This window comes from Corvus kubaryi, unplaced genomic scaffold (genome assembly GCF_017639235.1).
Source record: "Corvus kubaryi isolate FWS band 111438036 unplaced genomic scaffold, C.kubaryi_AGA036_p1.0 37385, whole genome shotgun sequence".
NCBI lineage: Eukaryota > Metazoa > Chordata > Aves > Passeriformes > Corvidae > Corvus > Corvus kubaryi.
Genome location: NW_024581127.1, coordinates 2,451,887 through 2,471,013, shown reverse-complemented (window position 1 = coordinate 2,471,013; position 19,127 = coordinate 2,451,887). Strand labels below are relative to the sequence as shown.

The 19,127-nt window shown below is 37.7% G+C and overlaps 1 protein-coding gene across 2 annotated transcripts in view; it reads right to left on the bottom strand.

Moving 5' to 3' along the window:
- The window catches only part of PREX2 (phosphatidylinositol-3,4,5-trisphosphate dependent Rac exchange factor 2), a 173,764-nt gene that overhangs the window by 123,550 nt on the left and 31,087 nt on the right, over window positions 1-19,127 (bottom strand). The window contains exons 2-6 of one of the 2 annotated variants that reach the window (XM_042036247.1): window positions 6,649-6,746; window positions 5,027-5,098; window positions 4,830-4,952; window positions 2,896-3,000; window positions 66-167 (exon numbers count right to left, since the gene is read on the bottom strand). In XM_042036247.1, coding sequence (XP_041892181.1) covers window positions 66-167; window positions 2,896-3,000; window positions 4,830-4,952; window positions 5,027-5,098; window positions 6,649-6,717 — 471 coding nt within the window. In that variant the 5' untranslated portion in view covers window positions 6,718-6,746. The remainder of the gene's footprint in view (window positions 1-65; window positions 168-2,895; window positions 3,001-4,829; window positions 4,953-5,026; window positions 5,099-6,648; window positions 6,747-19,127) is intronic. The other variant, XM_042036246.1, reaches the window with a different exon arrangement.

The window sequence follows — 19,127 nt, the reverse complement described above, 5'->3', positions numbered from 1 at the left end:
ACACATGCTTAGCAACCAGTCTTACATAGGAAGTAGTAAGCCCTCAATAAAAATCTTGTAAGTACCTTCAAAAGAAGGGGATACTTGCATATTCTCTGTATTGGCGTTACTAGATATCCCTCCAAGGGTACATCTGTGTTCTTGCGTCCTCCAAGGAGCATGCAATTCTGGAGTGGGAACAGGTTCACAAATTATTGAAAAATCCCAAGAAAATTATCAGAAATAAAGACAAGGGCATAGGTATACAGCAATGTTTGGATAAAGTATACATAGACTATGTAAATACATATATACATAAAAGGAGGGAGGTTTGCAAGACTGTCAAAAGAACACATACACAGGCAAGGAAATCATGCACATGACAAGGAAGTCATCATGCAGGCCTCTCGCCTAAGAACCTTCTTCATCCAGTCTGATGAAGAAAAGGACTTTTTCCTAAAGTTTGAAACTAAAAGACAGTAAATAAAATTCTCAGAATATGCTTTCAGATGTCAACAAACAAAAATAAAAATATTTCAGGGTGACCACTATAGCTGTTGTTTCTAAAATGTGTTTTTAGTATTAAGTAGTATCAAAGATGGTTTGAATCTTTGAGCATGGCCATCCTAATACACACCTCAAAAAAAACCTGTTCTTTTTTCATGCTTCTATATTTAAATTTGATGTGCAATGAATAAAATATCCTTAAGTCATGGGCAAAAGGCTATTAAATAGCTTCAACAAGACATCTGATTACAGAAGTAGAGAGTAAATTCAATATTGGGTAGAAGTACTCAATAAAAGCAGCTGAGAGAGAGAAAAGAATATGGGCTTTTGGGGATAAGAAAACATGCAAAGGACATCACAGCAAATATTTGGAATTCCTGGAATTAAGTGTTAGTACATAAAGACCTAAAGTAATGATGAGAATTATTTTATGGAGACATCAGAGGGAATTGTGATGCAATGGTATGAGATAATCTCAGCTTCAAAGAACAAGTTGTCTAAACTGAGGACACTAAACAAAAGTTGTTTAAGGCAGCCAGATGGGATGTCGACGCAGGCCACAGATCTGGATGTGGACTGTTGATGGAACAGAGGCTATACAACTGGGTGGCCACCCAACACACATATAACCAGTGCTGCTATGGGGATCTCCACATCCACCCTGTACTCATGGTTAACCAACTTCTGTCTTATCCTAAAGGATACTTTATCCTAAAGGATCTCACTTAACCTGTCAACACAAAAGCTTTACTGATAAAGACCAAGTAAGATAATGGCAATGCAGATATAGTTATTATAACAACTGTCTCTATACTCAAAGGCTCAAAAGTCTGGTTTCGGCTCCCAGTCATTGATAGATAACCACAAATCTAATGACCTGGACCCTTTGGTATGCCCAGAAGGCTTTGACTGTGCTTTCAAATCATACAGTCAGATGTCTTGCTCTCTACATTAGACTGCTGCCACTTAATCCTACAAATCTATGAGGAACCCAAACCAGATGTGAAAGCCTTCTGCATGTGCCCATGAGTATGTAACACCGACACATCATGAACTGCCACAACTGCATGCTTGGCTTCCTTTCTCACAAAACAAGCTCTTTGCAATCTTTCTCCAGAGTATTTTGCTTTTTGTCTCTGTAGTCAGCATTCACCCTTCCTTTTTGAGTCTGGCCATGCTGCTCCCAATACAAGGACCACGTGTATGAAGCTCCTCAGTCTGGGACAAGGTGAAGGATACTGTGTCAACCACCGAGGAAAAATAGGACAACTTTGAAGCAGTTTTTAACTATGAATATACATTTCTGAATACGAGATTCTTAGCAAAAAGGCAGATGGTGCCTCATGTTACCCAGTATCTCCCACAATAACAATATTCCCACACTGCTCATTAACTTGGCTGTAAGTAAGTGCAGCTGGAGAGTCAGATCTGGTGTCTTTCAAAACATCTGGGAGCCGCAACAGGACAACTTCCCCAAGAACTCTGTCCAGCAGTAGTGAAACCCTACTGCATACTAAAAATAATAATGAAATTTTAAAAAACCTTTTTATACTGTCAGCGTTGGCAGAATCTTTTTCTCTCAAACACATCTGTGATGCTTTGCTGATAGGGTAATTTGCTCTCCAGTCCCAAAACGTAATGATCAAATCTGATCACTACAAAATTTGATAGCATATCCATGGACACCTCCTCAGGTATTTAAGTTCCAATATAGTAGGCTACACATTTCAAAGCTGACCTTTTTACCACAGGACACCATGGAGGAAACACAAAAATCATTCCATACTGAATCCTTCTTTTAACAACTAATGTCAACTATTAGCAAGCTCAACATTAACATGGAAATTGGTTTTGCTGTTGAAAAACCATAAGGACCATCATACTTAACATTTTCAAACCCCTGCTTACTTGTCTTATAAAGTGAAAGACTAGTTGTGGGGCTACTCCTTTCAACCTTAGATTAAGTCAGTATCTAAGTTTAAGATGGCTACTCTATGATCCTTAACAAAAGATTTCTGTCTGCAACAGCTCTGGCTACAGTACCAGAACATGAGCCTTACCTTCAGAGGTTCTGCTGAGTCCTTCAGCTGCTTTCTGTAATTCCTTTCCCTATCCCTCCTCATCTACTTAATCCTGTTCTTTGTCCTTTCTAGAGATTCACACCCTTGTCTCCCAGCCAGCATGTTCAAGGCACACTGCCTAATGCTGTATTATCCACAGATCCAGGTGCAGCCATGAAAATACCATTTACACACCCCCTTCCTCTGGAAAAACCACCCCCAGCTAAAACTGTCTGCTAGCCACCTGCAGGTGTGCCTGTACTTGTTACATGGTGGAGGTGACAGTGCTAACAATTCACTAGCCCATCAAAAAATACAAAGTTAGAACACCAGTTCAAAGTTTATTTACCAAAAGAAACGTCCGCACTGTTCTTATTTTGTTCAGGTCGAGAAGAACCTTCTGTGCCTTCTCGTGGTTACTACAGTATTCATCATAGATACGGAATTTCTCTTTCTGCAGAAACAAAAAGAGACACTCTTTTCCACTTGTCATTTTGATTTTCTTTTAATTAATAAAACATGGAATTAACACTTTGCGAAGCTGAATAGCTAATACAACCTTCATTCTAGAAAGTCAGCTCTTCTTCATATATTTATTATTTGAGGTCTAGCCTCAAATTATGAACAGTCTGGAAGCACCACTTGGGAATTTCAAACATAGATTCATAGAATAGAAGGTTGAAGGGGATCCCCAAGGATCATCTGGTCCAACCTTTCTTGGCAAAAGCACAGTCTAGACAAGATGACCCAGAACCCTGTCCAGTCTCATCTTGAGTGAGCCCAATGTTGACAAATCCACCACTTCCCTGGGGAGATTATTCCAATGGCTGATTGTTCTCACTGTGAAATTTTTTTCTCTTGTGTCCAACTGGAATTTCCCCAGGAGAAACTTGTGCCCATTACCCCTCATATCATCCATGTGACTCTGTAAAATGGGAGTCTCCATCTTTGTAGACACCCTTTAAATACTGGAACATAGTGATAAAGTCTCCAGTAAGCCTTTTTTTCTCAAGTCTGAACAAACCCAGTTCTCTCAGGCGGCCACAGGCTCTTCTCTTAACCCTGTCCAGACTGTCCACATCTCTTTTGTATAGCAGGGACCGCAACTGAACACAGAATTCCAGCGATGGCCTAACAAGCACTGAGCAGACAATGATAATGATTTCTTTATCTCTGCTGGTGATGCCCTTGCTGATGCAACCCATCATCCCCTTGGCTTTATTTTTTTTTGTCACAGCAGCCCACTGTTCACTCATATTGAGCTGGTGGTCCACCAGGACACTGAGGTCCCTTCCCACAGAGCTGATCCCCAGCTAGGTAGATCCCAGCCTGTGATGCACTCCTGGATTATGTTCTCCCAGGTGCAAGACCTCATATTTGTCTTTGTTGAAATTCATAAGGTTTAGCTGAAATATTTCTACCACAGAGCTACCATAAACACACAGGATAAAAACATACATGAAGAAAATGCAAAATGAGTGGCTAATTTGCTGACATTATTAACCAATTTGTCTGCAAACAGTTATTTTCAAATATGATCCATTTTTCTGCAGAGTTAAAAACTGATGTTACTCAACTTCTGTGAATTGTTTCCACTAACCCTTAATAGATTTTTCCTCCCACAATGAATAGTCAAAGATTTAACAAACAAACAAATGGGACTCTAACCACAGATAACAGTGAAACCTAGACTTTTTGTTAGGTCTACAACTGAAAGTAAATTAATTTATTCTCATTTTGTAAATCTCTGTAACAGTAACATCCTTGTTTTGCTCCAACAGGAAAAAATAATACTCCTAGAAACCAATTACTACAGGACATAAAATAGCTTCACAATCCAGAACCATGGAGGTATTTTATCCAGTATATGCAACTCTTTATTAAATATTCACATTTTTCCATAGCTCTAAGGGGGAATAAAAGGATAGTACTACTTTTGTTGTTGCGTGCAACCTTGTACCTCCATCTAATGCATAGGCACAGCTTCACCCAAGTTGCAGGGCTCAGTTTGCCAGCCTGAGCTAATTTGGTGAATATAGAAATGATGAAACAACAAAAGTTTGTCATTTAATACGTTCTTTCTTCACTCTCCTCCCATCTACTTTTTGGGGGTTTTTTTGACATGATGGTAACCAAGAGATGAACTTCAAAGTACTCTTCATTATGCAATCAAGTCATATTTAGTCTTCATGACTAGGTACACTTATCATCATGACAGTAATTAATAAAGGAGAAAAATAAAAGAAAGACATGAGAAAAAGGCTGAAATAAAAGATAGCATACATAATTCAGAAAGCAGGTTCCAACTTCATGCTGTGCATTAGGTTCTGGCTGTAAACAATCCTCCACAAGGGACAGGAAGTTTTTGTGAACTGCAAGAATATCTTCAATATTTGAAAACAACATCTGCAAAAGAATAAAACATACATAAGTGAAACATCAGATACAAAACAGAAGAAAAATGTAATCAGGAGACTAACCTTAACTGTCTCTTCTGTGACATTTTTATCCACTTTGGCTGCAGCACATTGGATCATTCGGTGAAGAAAAGCCTGCATGAAACAAGACAAATAAGGAAACATTTCAGGAAGACTTGAACAACTTCTGCCATGTTATGCTTTGTTTCCCAAACTGGATATAGAGCCACATCAGAATATTATTCAGAACCCAAAACAAGCATTTATAAAGCATTTAGTAGTCGTGTTGTTCTAACATGATAGAAAAACCTATCTACATAGTGGTAAAAAGAGTAAAATATTAATGAAGCTGAGAAACTGAACATTCTCTTGAAGTACCACTTCCACCCTGCACTCATATTACAATCAAGCAAGAGGGAAATGTATTAATTTTCAAAATCTCACTCCATTACTTTACAAATTGAGTATAAGACAAGCCAAAATAAGCTGCTAATTTCCAAATTAAACTAATCAGGAGATACTATCATGTCATGTAACTTCTACCGTAGCAACCAAAAGTCAGATTTCAGATGTATTATTAATCAAATTTATTTTAAAGTAAATTGGCTTAGAGAACAGTCAGCTGCACCTGGTTTTGCTTAATGAAAACTCTTCCTTCTTCCCTCCCCAAGAACCTAAACTCCAGGGATCAAATGAGAAGTTAGTAATACCACCAATGAAATACCAAAACGGTAAGTTTTCTTTTAGCTTACATTCAAGGACTGGAGACAAAAAGAATTAAGTAATAAATAATAAAGTAATAAATTAAGTAAAAAAAGGAATAAGTAATTCCTAAAGAAACAAATATCTCAAGTACAAAGAACAGAATTAATTTTTATTAATTCATCTCATTACAAAGATATTGGTATGTTCTAAAAAATGTCTACACACTGTAGACTAAAATTGTACAGTGATAATTCTTGACACAGACATGCATATTCTTCAGTCATTAAAACCTGGCACCACAAGTGCACAAATGTCATGTCTTTCATAACCATTTAGCTCTGAGTAACTGTGCATTGTACACTGTACATGAGCTCATCTAAATTCTGGCGTGGTGCAAATTCCATAAAAGAGGCAATAAATAACCCCTGTGTGGAAAGACAGCAGTCACAGCAACCCTTTTTGCCCTCTGCTGGGACTTAAACATTTTCATTCCCAAGCAGTGCTCCTTTCTCTGCTGAAGAGGACTCTGTAACTAGCATTACACATTTTTATTACTTAAGAGTCAAATCTAGTTATCCAGGACATAAACCGAATTAAGTTTGGAATACTGCCAGAACACTGTATGTTTCCTATCGCTCTCTACAATGATGTAGATTTTCTAGTTCATTAAACCTGTCTTTTTCCTGACTATTTCTGCTTTCTTTTTAATGTTTTACTGGTGATAAAAAAATGTGATTAACTCATTTGCAGCAGTTAACTGATGGTGGACGACAGCCCTTTATATCATTCCTTGCTATGAATATCCCCAGGGGTTATGGCAAATTTGCTGTGTGCATTATCTGTACAACCAATCACACAAAGAGTGAAAGCCTGCATGACTCTTAGTTAAATTTTGGAAGTTTACCCTAAGCCATGCAACACCATTAAATATGCTTTAGAATCAAAGAGGAAAAAAGAATTATAAGACCTCTGAAACTCACATCTATTTTTACCATCTGTAACTTCTCTTTGCTCACATTATTTCCCCATAGACCAAACATACTGCTCATCTGCACTCATCTCAGAAGATCTTCATTTCCTGTAATTGTGAAGGAAGGTGAACATTAAGCTGGCTGATGGTGAAACTGAGAAGGAATTGAGAGATGAGGCATTAGTTATTCCCAAGTGATTCAAGACACTAGATGGGAGTTATGAGGTCAAGAAGAGAATATATCAGCTGCAATAAACAGTTGTCCAAGCAGCACTGTCCCAGACATCACAACTGCAGAGGTTATCAGAAAATAAATCCAGGAAAATCCAAACTTCTGCAGAACCCAGACACAAACCACTAATTAGGCCTGGGACAACTTCAGTCCCTTCCTGCAACTTTGTGCAAGCCCATGCAATATTTTGCTGTACTCTTTCTGCAGGAGTAGTGTAATCACGAGGCCAGTTTTTCTCTAAGATTTGTCACCTGTTCATAGAATCATAGAATGACCTGGGTTGGAAGGGACCTTAAAGACCATCTGGTCCCAGTCCCCCTGCCATGGACAGGGACAACCTCCCTAGATCAGGTTGCTCAGAGTTCCATTGTTGTCTCTATCAATGCAGATTTGCTTCCTGAAAAAAACCGTAACACCATGTCTCAAAAATCAATGCATGTGACAATTTGAATTTTTCAAGCGCTTACATGAAGTTCTACAAAGCTGCACATATTGCAAAATAATTGGAATAATCTCACATTTTCTAGAAGAGTAGTGTTAAGAGAATTCAGGGGAGTGCAGGTAGGGATGGAGGTCTCTACCTCCATTCATGTGCCACCAAGACCAATCTCCGGCAGACTTCCCCTGCTGTGGAGTGAGTAATGCAAAGCACTGATGAAACCCAGGTTTCCAAGATGTAAATCCCCTTAGCAGCTCCCTTCCTGGAGCACAGAGTCACCACAGGCTCCACAAACATAACACCTCTGCACTAGTACTTTGCTAGGGAGAATGGACAACCATCATCAGGCAGGAGGATGGAGAAGTAACTGCTTTTTTTACAGTGTAAAATAACCTCAATCCAGCACTGCAACTATGAAAAGACTAATGTCCCTGAACTTGCATGAACATACAGGTCTCAGAGAGGGCTGACTACTCAAAAAATCTCCAGAATTACTTAAGCATCAACCGAGGACAACCATGAGCATTTCTGCAAAAATTAGTAAACAGAGAAAAAGCAGGTAATTTGCAGACACAACAGTAAGGAGATCCCCAGCACAGAAATTACAGACTTTAAAAGTAAAATATATAAGGATGGGCAGAAACTAAAAAAATTATATAAGCTTTTGAAGATACACTGAATGAACTATTATTAACCATAGAAAATAATATACCTGTTAAATAAAAGTAGAATGGAAATCTCAGCCAATTTACAATTCACTAAGGAACTGGACTCACACAAAAAAATAAAAACACCAAACCAAGAAGTCAGAAACTCCTCTAAAATAACACTGAGTTGCTTCTAAAACTTCTACCATTACTTCAAGTATGAGACCTCAAGTCCAGACTCATTACTGAGCACCACATTATATGAAGGAGCAAAGCAATTGCAAACTGCAAGGATGCAGTGGAATAGATCCTGCTCCTGGACTGAACAAACAGCTACAGGAATCAATTGTTATACATGATTCCCATGCTTACAAAAAAACAACAAAAATCACCAAACTGAAAAATCAGTTCAAACTTAATACAATTTCATCAAACATACATGTCAGTAAATCATGACTCATCTTTGTTTACTGGAGTATACATTACATCTTGCTGAGGTTACTTCAATATTCATCTACATTAGTGTAGAAGCTTCATAGCACTACGACACAGAGAATAACAAACATCTCAGCGCACTCCAGGATCCCAGACCAATGGCACCTAGACAAGGATCCTCAACTTTCTCAAAACTTTTCAAGTGGATTCCAGAGTCTCCCTTAGCTTCCTTTCAGTTCTTAGTTTTCTCAAGTAACAGGAAAGACATATGGCAAAAACAGAATGTAATTCTCCAGATTTTCACCTTGTGCCACCAGCATTCTATCCACCTTGCTATAGTATAGGGATTCAACCCTGCAGCACAGGAAATGGCGATTCCTGGCACTCTCTGCCAGCTGGACTTTTGATAATTTCTCTTTTAAGAGAGCTCCACACAACATTTCAGAGCAGCAACTTGGCTGGGTGCCATAAGAGCAGTCTAAATTTTAAAGATCAGATGAAGAGCAAATATAGAAGAGGATGTTTGTTACCTATATTAAAAAACCCATCCAGTTTTGTTTGCCAATTTTTAGAACTGTTTATGGAAAACTCTGTCACTCCAGGACTATCCTTGAGTCACTCAGAGTGCCACAGTCCCTGCCTCCACGAAGTTTGGCTTTCAAACTACAAACCTAAACTTTCTAAAGCATCCTTCTGGAAACTTCGTTAACACAAAATGGCATCTGCATGATCAGCGCATACCTGCTTTGGAGAAGAAATGTCTCAAAATGCTGATAAAATTCTAAATATGAAGAATCACCTTGTAAGAAATTTTATGATCTTTACAAGTCTGACAAACTTGCAGACCAGAACATGGTGTTCCAACTAAGTCCTTTGAACAGGGGAGCAACTACATATGAAATACATAAGATAACAGCTTAGTGCTGAAGTTTTCTGCCTCCATTCAGCTCCTATTGGGAACATAAATGCCTCTATTTTTGGCTATGACTCAGGGTCCCTGTACCGTGGTGGTACAGAGAACAGGAATTCACCTCTACCTTTGAGAAATGTGATAAAGAATCATATGGAGATGATTCCATGCTAATAATATCAATGAAGATTATTACACGTTTTTCATATTACCTGCAAACTGTTACATACTTTCTGTACTATTCCCTGTTCTAATTCTTTTACCCTTTGCCTGACATTGCAGTAATACAATAGAGAAAGCAATGGGCGTGAAAATTAAAACATAAAGCATTGAAAATCCAAATTCAAAGAATTATAAAAGAATTTTTTCATTATAACAGATAAGTACTAATGTTTTTGCCTGTCTGCTGATCAGCTGCCATTTTGTGAGGCAGCATTTTTTTACAGAGAACATACACTAGGTTCCTGTTATGGGGATTTTGACTTCTGGTCTTATCAAAATAAGAGTACCATTGTTTGTTGTTTGGTGGCGGTTTTTTTCTTGATGGTTGCTCTGTGTGTTGTTGAAAAAAATCAAAACAAAAACCTACCACTGCTAGAGGTAGCACAAGGAGCTGCCAACAGCACAAATGACTTCTCTGACATCTGGAATGAAATCAGGGAAAACAAAGAACTCTGCCTGCAGAAGACTCCAGGGCACAAAGATTTTTTTGCCTTCTTTACAGATAAAAAGTCCAGAAATTATGTCAAAGCTCCTGGATCACAAAATATATGTAAACTAGCTTTCTGAAAGCAATAATCCGACTTAGTATTAAGCCTAAAAATAAATATTGGGTTTTATCTGAAAAAAAGAATTTCTAAATAGTTACTTATTTATCCCCTCAGAATTCTTTTAACAGTGTTTCTACCCTTAAATCTACACTGTCATAAACAAAACCAAGGTGGACTGCAAAAAACATACGTGTTTTTAATAAGGTGATTTCCTGCACATTTTTACTTCAGGAAAACTAGTTCAACTGAAGTGCCCAACTTATCATAAAGACTGCTGAATAAAGCTAGCTAGCTGTTATGCACATTAAAATTGAATAGAATTTGATTTTGCACAGTGTAAAGATAAAATCCTATAAAATAAGCCCAAATAAGGAAATGTTCATATTTTTACACAAACTTTTTGTGTCTATGATAATAGCCTCATCTTCACAAATTTAGAAACACAAATCTAAAATACTTCTAGCATCTTTTTTCTCTCTTTACATTTTCAGTGTAACTATAGGCATCTGGATGATGGAAAATATTTTGGTCTTTTCACAATATTCCAAATGATCCTAGAGAGAACATGGAGATCTATCCTTGGGAAGAAAACTGCTATCATAGCTGACTAGCCTATAGTGGCTAATTCAGCTCACAGGCATCAAGGTAGTATTTAGCACAGCAGTTTTGCACACTCGAATTAATGCACATCAGGTTCCAAGTCCCAGAAGAACACCAAGCCAGTTTTGTTGAAACACTTTTCTTTGATTTTGACACAAGGAGGCAAAACAAAAAAATCAATAGAGAAGACTCCAGCAGCAATAGCAGCTGTGGCAAACACTGTGTTCTTACCCTCCTCTTCCCATTAACCTGTGCCAGCAGCAGTGCCAGTAGCTGCTCAGGCTGGCTTCTGCTACTGAACAAAAGACTCTTCTTCTCTCTCCAGTGATTCACCAGCTGAGGCACCACCTGTTTCTCCCATCTTGCCTGCAGGACTGGATGAATCATAACCAGCAGCGAGAGCATCAGCCAAGGTCAGATACATTCCTTCTCCCTGCTGTACCTAGAGCTACTTTCAAAGCTGGCTTCATATTCTGATGCCTGTAAGTACAGGGGAATTGATGGATGACATCTGCAATGTTTTCCATTCTAGTGGTAATTTCTTTTCACAACTTACCAAACAATCCACTTCTCCATTCATCTGATCCTAAGGGGCATCAGTCTGCCTGAAACAGTATCCCTGACTTCTTTCCTTAAAGTAAACACGAATTCATAAGTACACACACACATACAGAAATGACTGCTTTGAAGAAATATATATCTTCATAATCTTCTCATACATGATGAATATGATGACACATTTTGGGATAATCTTAACCCACACTCCATCATGTATAATTTTTTTTTTTTCTCTATCATATCAGAAAGCTTCTTCTAAGAGTAGAGCAAAAAAACCCTTCCTCATCCTCTTCTGTATCTCAATGACCATTTCTGCATTTCGTGGTCACTGAAAATATTTTTCAACTTTTTACTGTACATCTTGCTCTTTCTTTCATGCCCTGTGAGACTTCTAAGTCAGTTCCCTCCTTTGATGAGGAAATGCCCCCTAAACTCATGTTCCCCGCCTCTAAAATCACCTGAGCTTTCACTTTTGATCCCTTCCTTCCTTTCAGCTCCACTACAGATGAAAGTAAGAGATTTATAGTTAAAGTCCAGTTCCACACAGCCAGGCAGGAAGTCCAATGTCTCCACCCTCTTCCTTGTACTGAAGCCATTCTCAAATAGATTTAGTACAACCTTTTCCTGGCCCAGTTCAGAAGACACCTATTCATTTTCTTCCCTGATGTCAAGAATCCTGTCACCCATATCTAGTATCCTTATTTTGGGAACCTGTTCTTCTGAGGACTAGCTAAACTCTTTCTGGTCCACAGAAGTTTGGTTGATGAGTAACGATGGAGGCACTCGCACGCTCACTAAGATCCTTCCAAATCTCACCAAGCCAGAGGCCAGATGTCTGGCTGGTTCACACACGCTGCTGTGATCTGATGCCACACGCAGAAAACTGCTAGAAGATCACCTACATTTTTCTTAATTAAAATATAGTTGAACCAGAGCTTTAGCAAAAGGCCATACACTGGCATAAGTAATGTATCCCCACCTGCAAGATGAGCAGAAGGCAGTATGTCTAATATTTTTTGCCAAATATTTTATGTAACATGGGTTGCTGCTTACCAAGACTTTATCCCATTAAAAACACAAACAGGTTAGATTCCGTTCTCAGCATCATCAAGAGAGGTTCTGGAAGGCAAAAAAAGGGATTGCCTGACCCCTGTGAATTTCTGAACAGTCTGCTGGGATTGCAACAAACAAACTAACCAAACAAGAGGCATGCATATCAATAAACAAAATACTTCCAGCATGCCAAGACTCCTCTTAACTGTATTTTGAAGAATTTTTGAAGGAAATGATACTCTGTATTAAAAAACATTCACATGTATGTGGAATTCCCTGTGGCAATACATCATATGGTCCTGTTGATGCATGTTATTAAGTGAATAATGTACTGCTAATCACACAACTGATCCTGTATCATTCAAGTTGGAATGGAAAAGAAATGACGTCTACCATTACAGCTTGCCTCTCATAAAAGTCAGCAGTTTCCTGAACTTACAGAACACTAGGTTCTCATTAGGAAATCTCAGTGATTTCAGCTCTGTCAACTATCACCAAACCAAAACAAGAATCTAGGAAACCTCAGAACAAATGTACATCTGGAAGTAACGGTATGTTCCCACTATATTGCAATCATAATTAGAAAAGAATTCATATGTTTGAAACCTTTATACTTCATACTATAGTTTCTGCTTCTTTTATGCAAACATATCTTCTTATTCTATTCAATTTGGAAAAAATCTTGAATTTTCATTTAATTTTGATCCACAAACTAATTATTTTCCCTTTTTGCTTTAGCTGGAGAACACCAATTAAGAAGAATTCAACATTTCCAAAATATTTTTGAGACAACTCTTTAATTCTACACATCAAATTTTATTTCTATTAGCAAATCAGTAATTTCAGAAAGTGTGAAAGATGAGAAACACATGGAAGGACAAGATGAGAAACACATTTGTCACCAGTCGCTGCTCCAAAAAATTTTTTTAGATTTTCTGATTCAATTTGAGAAATAATAGTTAGAAATCTAAAAAAATATTGCAAGAAAGTCCTCTGTTCGTTGTCTATATCTTTCTAAAGTACATTAACATGTTTGAAGAAAAGTTTGAATCAAAAATACCCACCAAAATAAAGAGAGCCATAATCTTTATCACTCATTATGAGGAGGAAACCTGAAATAACATATCACATCTCCACTTTCAGAATTTAAATTTAAATATTAATTCCTATTGCATCTGAATAAGGGAGGAAAGTTGACTCAGCACCAATGAAAACAAATTATTTGGTCCTTCATTATTAAGGTAGCTTATTAAAAAAAAAAAAACCAACAAACAAACAAACAATTTTGCCTATAAACTGAGAAAACTTGAAACTACTGACAGGCAATCATAATGGAAGCCCACCAACCCCTTTTTACATGCTCAGTTTTCAACACAGCAAATACTTTTTTTTTTCTAATATTGGAATGCACAGTCCTTAATTATGAATTTGTTTAATTTTTAATAGGCTAGATGCTAATTAGGAATTAGAATGCTTGAGAGTTCTACAATTTTTATTTTCAGAGTTGTATAAATAAAATGTACTCTCAAATACCATTCAGTGCCAATTCTGGCTGCCATTTGTACTTGCACACTGGTGCCAAGAAAAACACGATGGAGGGAAGAATATGAAACAGCAGTTTTCTTACTCAATTTCAATTCTTTGCAAAGCCTGCAGGGAAGCTGTGGTGAGTACAGAACTTCTATAAAGTGCTCTCTCCTGATCACAGAAGGAAAAGCTGAAACATCCCATTTAAGGTCTTTCCCAATCAGTAGCAATCAGAATGCTTCCCTACATAAGGAAACTTATATCTCAGATAATTCCTATTGCTATTGCTTTAGATAATTCCTATTATCTAAATTTAAACATTTAGATAGACTCACATGCAACAATGCCTCAGTTCATGCAACCATCATTTAATAAACACTGCAGTATGTTTTAAGTATTTCATGTTTTTCAGTTTGAACCAGAACTTTTATTTATTATACAAATAATAAAATAAATAAAGGAGAAAACTACTCGTTTCTGAAAATTAGATGTAAATATTAGTTGTCTTCATTCAAAAAAGAATACAATAACAAAAATTTAAATTATTTAACACACAGCTTCATAAAAACAAAAGCTTGCTATATGTCTCTATTGCCTGCCCTGAACTGGTCTCATGAATTTCCATCTGCCTATATGGTTTTGAGTCAATTTCCATGGAAAAGCAATCATTAATAATATTTTTTTAGACTGTATTTGATTCATGGGATGCTACAACTGTGCAAATTCAAAGAATAGTTCATCTTTTATTTTTTTATTGGCTTGATATGGTAAAAAAAATTAGCTAAAAATTAGCTCTCTTTTTTATTTATGCTCTACATAAAGGAAATATCTACACACATCTACATCTGTACATCCACTGAACATTAATTACACCACAGGATATTTACATGCTAATCACCATTTACATCCCTCGAAGAGGTTCCATATCTTGAAGGATACAATGATCACCAAGGACATGATATTAGAAAACTAAACAGAGCATCTTAACATCCAGAAGAGACCTGTAGGTGTAAAGCCAAAACATTTGAATTTATCCACATTAGCTGGATTGCCTTACTGTCAAAAAAAATTCCTAATTCCAAGAAATATGGACCAGGATTCTACATGAATGCTAGGGAGAAATAACCCCTCACTCACAGGTTATCCTTCTCTCACTGGTCCTTTCTTTTCCCCTTTTGCTAGTCAAGCACAGGCTCCTTCTTTTGTCTTATGTAGGTCTGCGTCCTGTCTTTGGCTTTGATGAGTTCCCAGCATAATTGCACAACACACTTCTCTGTCTGTGAAGCATGTGTTCCTCAGGAACTCAGACTGCATGTCTGTTCTTGCCCTTTTCATTAGTTTTTATAGGGAAACAGAAGACAAAACCTGATTAAAATATCATTTTCTTTGCCTTCTTAATGACATTTTTTGTTCAAATGCTGGGACCCTAAGATGAGACCGCTCATTATTACCTTTACCTGAAATAAGAGCCTCATTGTTTTAGGCTGTAATCAAAAGCTTTAAATCATCTTCTGGTTGAAGCTGAGAGAATCAGGGATTTTTTTTAGATATAAACCTGTAAAAATAGCACAAGAAGACTGTCACTCTCAGTCAGTCCACGGGGACAGTCTGTAGGGCCACTGTTTAAATTAAAAAGAGAATATTCAGCAGTCACAGCATCATGGAAATCACCCTCCTCACCAAACCACCTGCACCATAACTGCAGACAAGCACAAACAGAGCACACTGGTGGCAGATGCCATCTGTTAACACTCAACCAGAGTTTGACAGCACTGAATACCACTCATACCAGGACACACTGCTGTTTACCAAAACACCCACGTTGATTCCACAGACTGAAGTCTCACTGAGTCTTTCCACATAAGGTTACACAAGGATCTGGAACATTTTTTTTATTAATAATTTTTATTTCATTCATGAATTTGCTGTGAGCAACATACTTTCAGTTCCTATTCTCCAAAGTAAAAAAAGAATTGTCTAAACAATTCAAAGTTCCAGATACCAGATTTCTAAGAACAACACAAAGGAACAATGGTGTTAGTGGTACTGGGAAATCAAGAAACCATAAATAAATACCAAGTATTGTTTTCCAGCATCTTTAGTAGTTCTGGATCCTACACTCTATGCTTCCTCTGGATGAGGAAATGACGCCTCTGCAGGTTTTCCTTGTGTCCATAATAGACTGCTATAACTTGCCATATGGGGGCCAGCCAAAGTCATTGCACTTGCAGACAGGGAGCCATGCAGAGGCTCATCTGTTGGGCAATGATAAAAGCTACTGCGATCACAGACTCATTTCTTGACTACAAGATGCTGCCTCTCCACTAGGAAGCCTGATTTACCCTTTTTAAGGAACAGGTTATGGGTGGCACAACCCATCTTAGCCGTGGCAGTACATGAATGTACTGGTAGAGATGGCTTGGAAATGAAGGCAAAATAGCTTCAGGAGCAGATCCACGGCTATGGAGTAGCTTTAGGAAGAGACCCAACATCAAGATCAAGTTTGAAAGTCTTCAGTCTCCACATGTTTCTATCAGGAGATAGAAGCATCTTCATCTTTCTTTTTCCCTTAGATCCTGCTTGTAGGAATGATCAGCAGCAGGGAGAAAGCAAGCAGTGAGGTCAGTGCAAGATGCTCTCGACTAACACTATTCCAGATGTTCAATTTTCACAATTATATCAAAACATAAGGAAGAAAAACTTGCAGGAAGATAGGTTCACTTTAAATTATGAAGCACAAGCCTAGAAGAGTAATTAATACTTCACACATACAGATGAAGCAGACACTACACTAACAGGATGAAATTCTATCAGAAGGAAGAAAAAAGAAAAGCAGATTGCTTGGTCTTTCAGGCTTTATCTTACTTTCACCAAACTGCCTGTTAAAAATTACTAATTGCTAAACTTTGATTTTTTCCAGCAGCATGTGAAAGAAACTGGGATAAGAACAGAGGGAGGTTGCCAAATACACAGTTAGAAACTTTCCACAGGCTTTTTTTAGAAGAAACGGAGTTTCATTTCAAAATATTTTTCTAGCCTTTTCTACTGTGAAGACTGCAGTGCAATAATTTACAGAATGGATGCTATCTCTATAGATAAACAAAACCATCATTCACAAGGGATTTGACCTTAACCTTCTGTCCTAAAATAGTATGGCCAATTACATAGCAGCAGCAGCCCACATCCTTAAAATATCTTTGACTGAATTATGGAACTAAGTGCTAGTCTTGACTTTTCAAGTTTGCTACAGACTGCAACTAACTAAAAGAATAAATATACAACTAAAACAGACAGCTACGTTTGTCAGAAAATAAATTCCAGCAACTAAATGGTGAAGCAGAAGTATGTACTGTTGAATTCACTGCTCTTGTTAAAAAGAAGAGCTCGAAAAAATGCACAACTGGACTTAACAACTTACATCAACCTGAGCAATAAACTAAAACCTTCCAGGAAGTTTATCATCCTGTTTGCTGACTATAATTTGGCTTGTTTTGTTTTGATACTGTTTTCCTGTTCCTTCCACTCATGTCCTCCAAATCACTGGAAGCACTGCCAAAGCACTGGAACCTCACTGCCTACACTCCAAACATTTATCCAGCCCATACGCTTAGTGTTATGGGCAGAAACAGCTTCCTATCTTCCCGCAAATCTGAAAGAAAGAGCAAAACTGTGGTTCATTTGGCTAGAGAGAGGTAACAAAAACATACGTCAAAAAGTATCCTAAATATATTGGGCATTTACTGAGCAAACCCAGTGCAAACATTTAGGTAACAGTCTGATACATTTTCATTTAAAGAGAAAATCACTTTGGGTCCAACAAACAAAAAGATTTAATGTTTATAAGAAGACCACCATTTGCCGGGTGTTATGATATACTTTAATCCTACTTTTAGCATTATTTTTATGGAATTTCCTTTCCATTAATACTCTACTTCACCAGAATTGCCAGCAACAAATGTGCAGAACAGCACAAATCCAAAATACAGTGTCAGCACTAATATTGTCACTATCATTTCTGTGACAAATATAACTCATCAATGACCAACACGGGATACTGCTCACTACATAGTTGATATTTTCCTATTATTTACATGGTTTTTGAAAAATCTGTTCTAAGTCTGGAATAGTGGGGTTATATCTATCACACAAAAACTACAGAAAAACTTAAATCTTGCCCATGATTTTATAAGCCCTCTCTCAATGACCAGTTCAAAGCAGCAGCTTTTGAAATACAAGTCATCAAAAAAAACTGAGCTCCCTTTTGTAATAGATAAATCAGCTGAACAACACAAGCTCAAACATTAGCATGAGAGAAACTAATTTGGTATTAGGGAACATCTTTTCTCCTTCGTAGTCTCTGTCATTATCTACAAAGCACAATAAGCACACATCATATTTTACTCTCTGTGTAAGGAAACTCAGCATCCAGGACTATTATGAGGAAACAGAAGTTTGACAACATGCAAATATTGCACACTATCCTTCTGATCCCTGAGTGGACAGGCATCCATATAAAACAGAAATACAACATCCATTGCAAAAGGAAAGCCTTCTAGAGGTGCCTCCATTCAGTGTTAATGACAGTATGACAAGGCCTTAGTGCACAGAACTGTCACACCTGAGGGTGGAAACTTCCAGATGCAAAAAGTTCCAAGAAGGAATACAGGACACAGGATCCCTTCTGGAAGCACCATAAAGCTTGTCTCATTTTCCAAAGGGATGGCTGACATCCAGATATTGTTTTTCAACTATTCTTTCAGACAGCAAGGACACTTCTTTTTCACTGTCAGTCAAACCAAAGGAAAAGAGCACAATTTCCTGTCTCTTTTTAAAAATCAGAGTTCACCTAAGAAACAAAGGTGGGTGGAGGCCCCAGCACTACTGAGTCCTTCTGGACAAGAGTAAGTGCATGGAAGTAGGAAAGATTTAGAGCAACGAGATCACGTTCAAATAAATAAGCCTCACAGGGGAAAAAAAAAAAAAAAAAAAAAAAAAGGAAAAAAGAAAAAAAAAGTCTCCCTGTGCAGAAAAGGTGGGCCAAACTGAAGCCAAATCCCAGTGAAGATAGAGCTGCTCTTGGCTGAGCTATGCCTTAGCAACTCAATACATCAACACACTTTGCAAGGCCAATGCAAGGAGTATTTGGAGGATTTAAGGGCCAAAGGGGTTTTCCTGGTGTCCTGGGTTGCAGTGTATTCTATTACCATCCTCATGAGCTGTTGAAATCAGGTGGGGCAGTGTTTCCTTGCCTCCTCCCCCCAGACTATCTTTCTGTTAATTGCCCATCATTTTCCTGCCGCCTGACTCAGAGATAACTC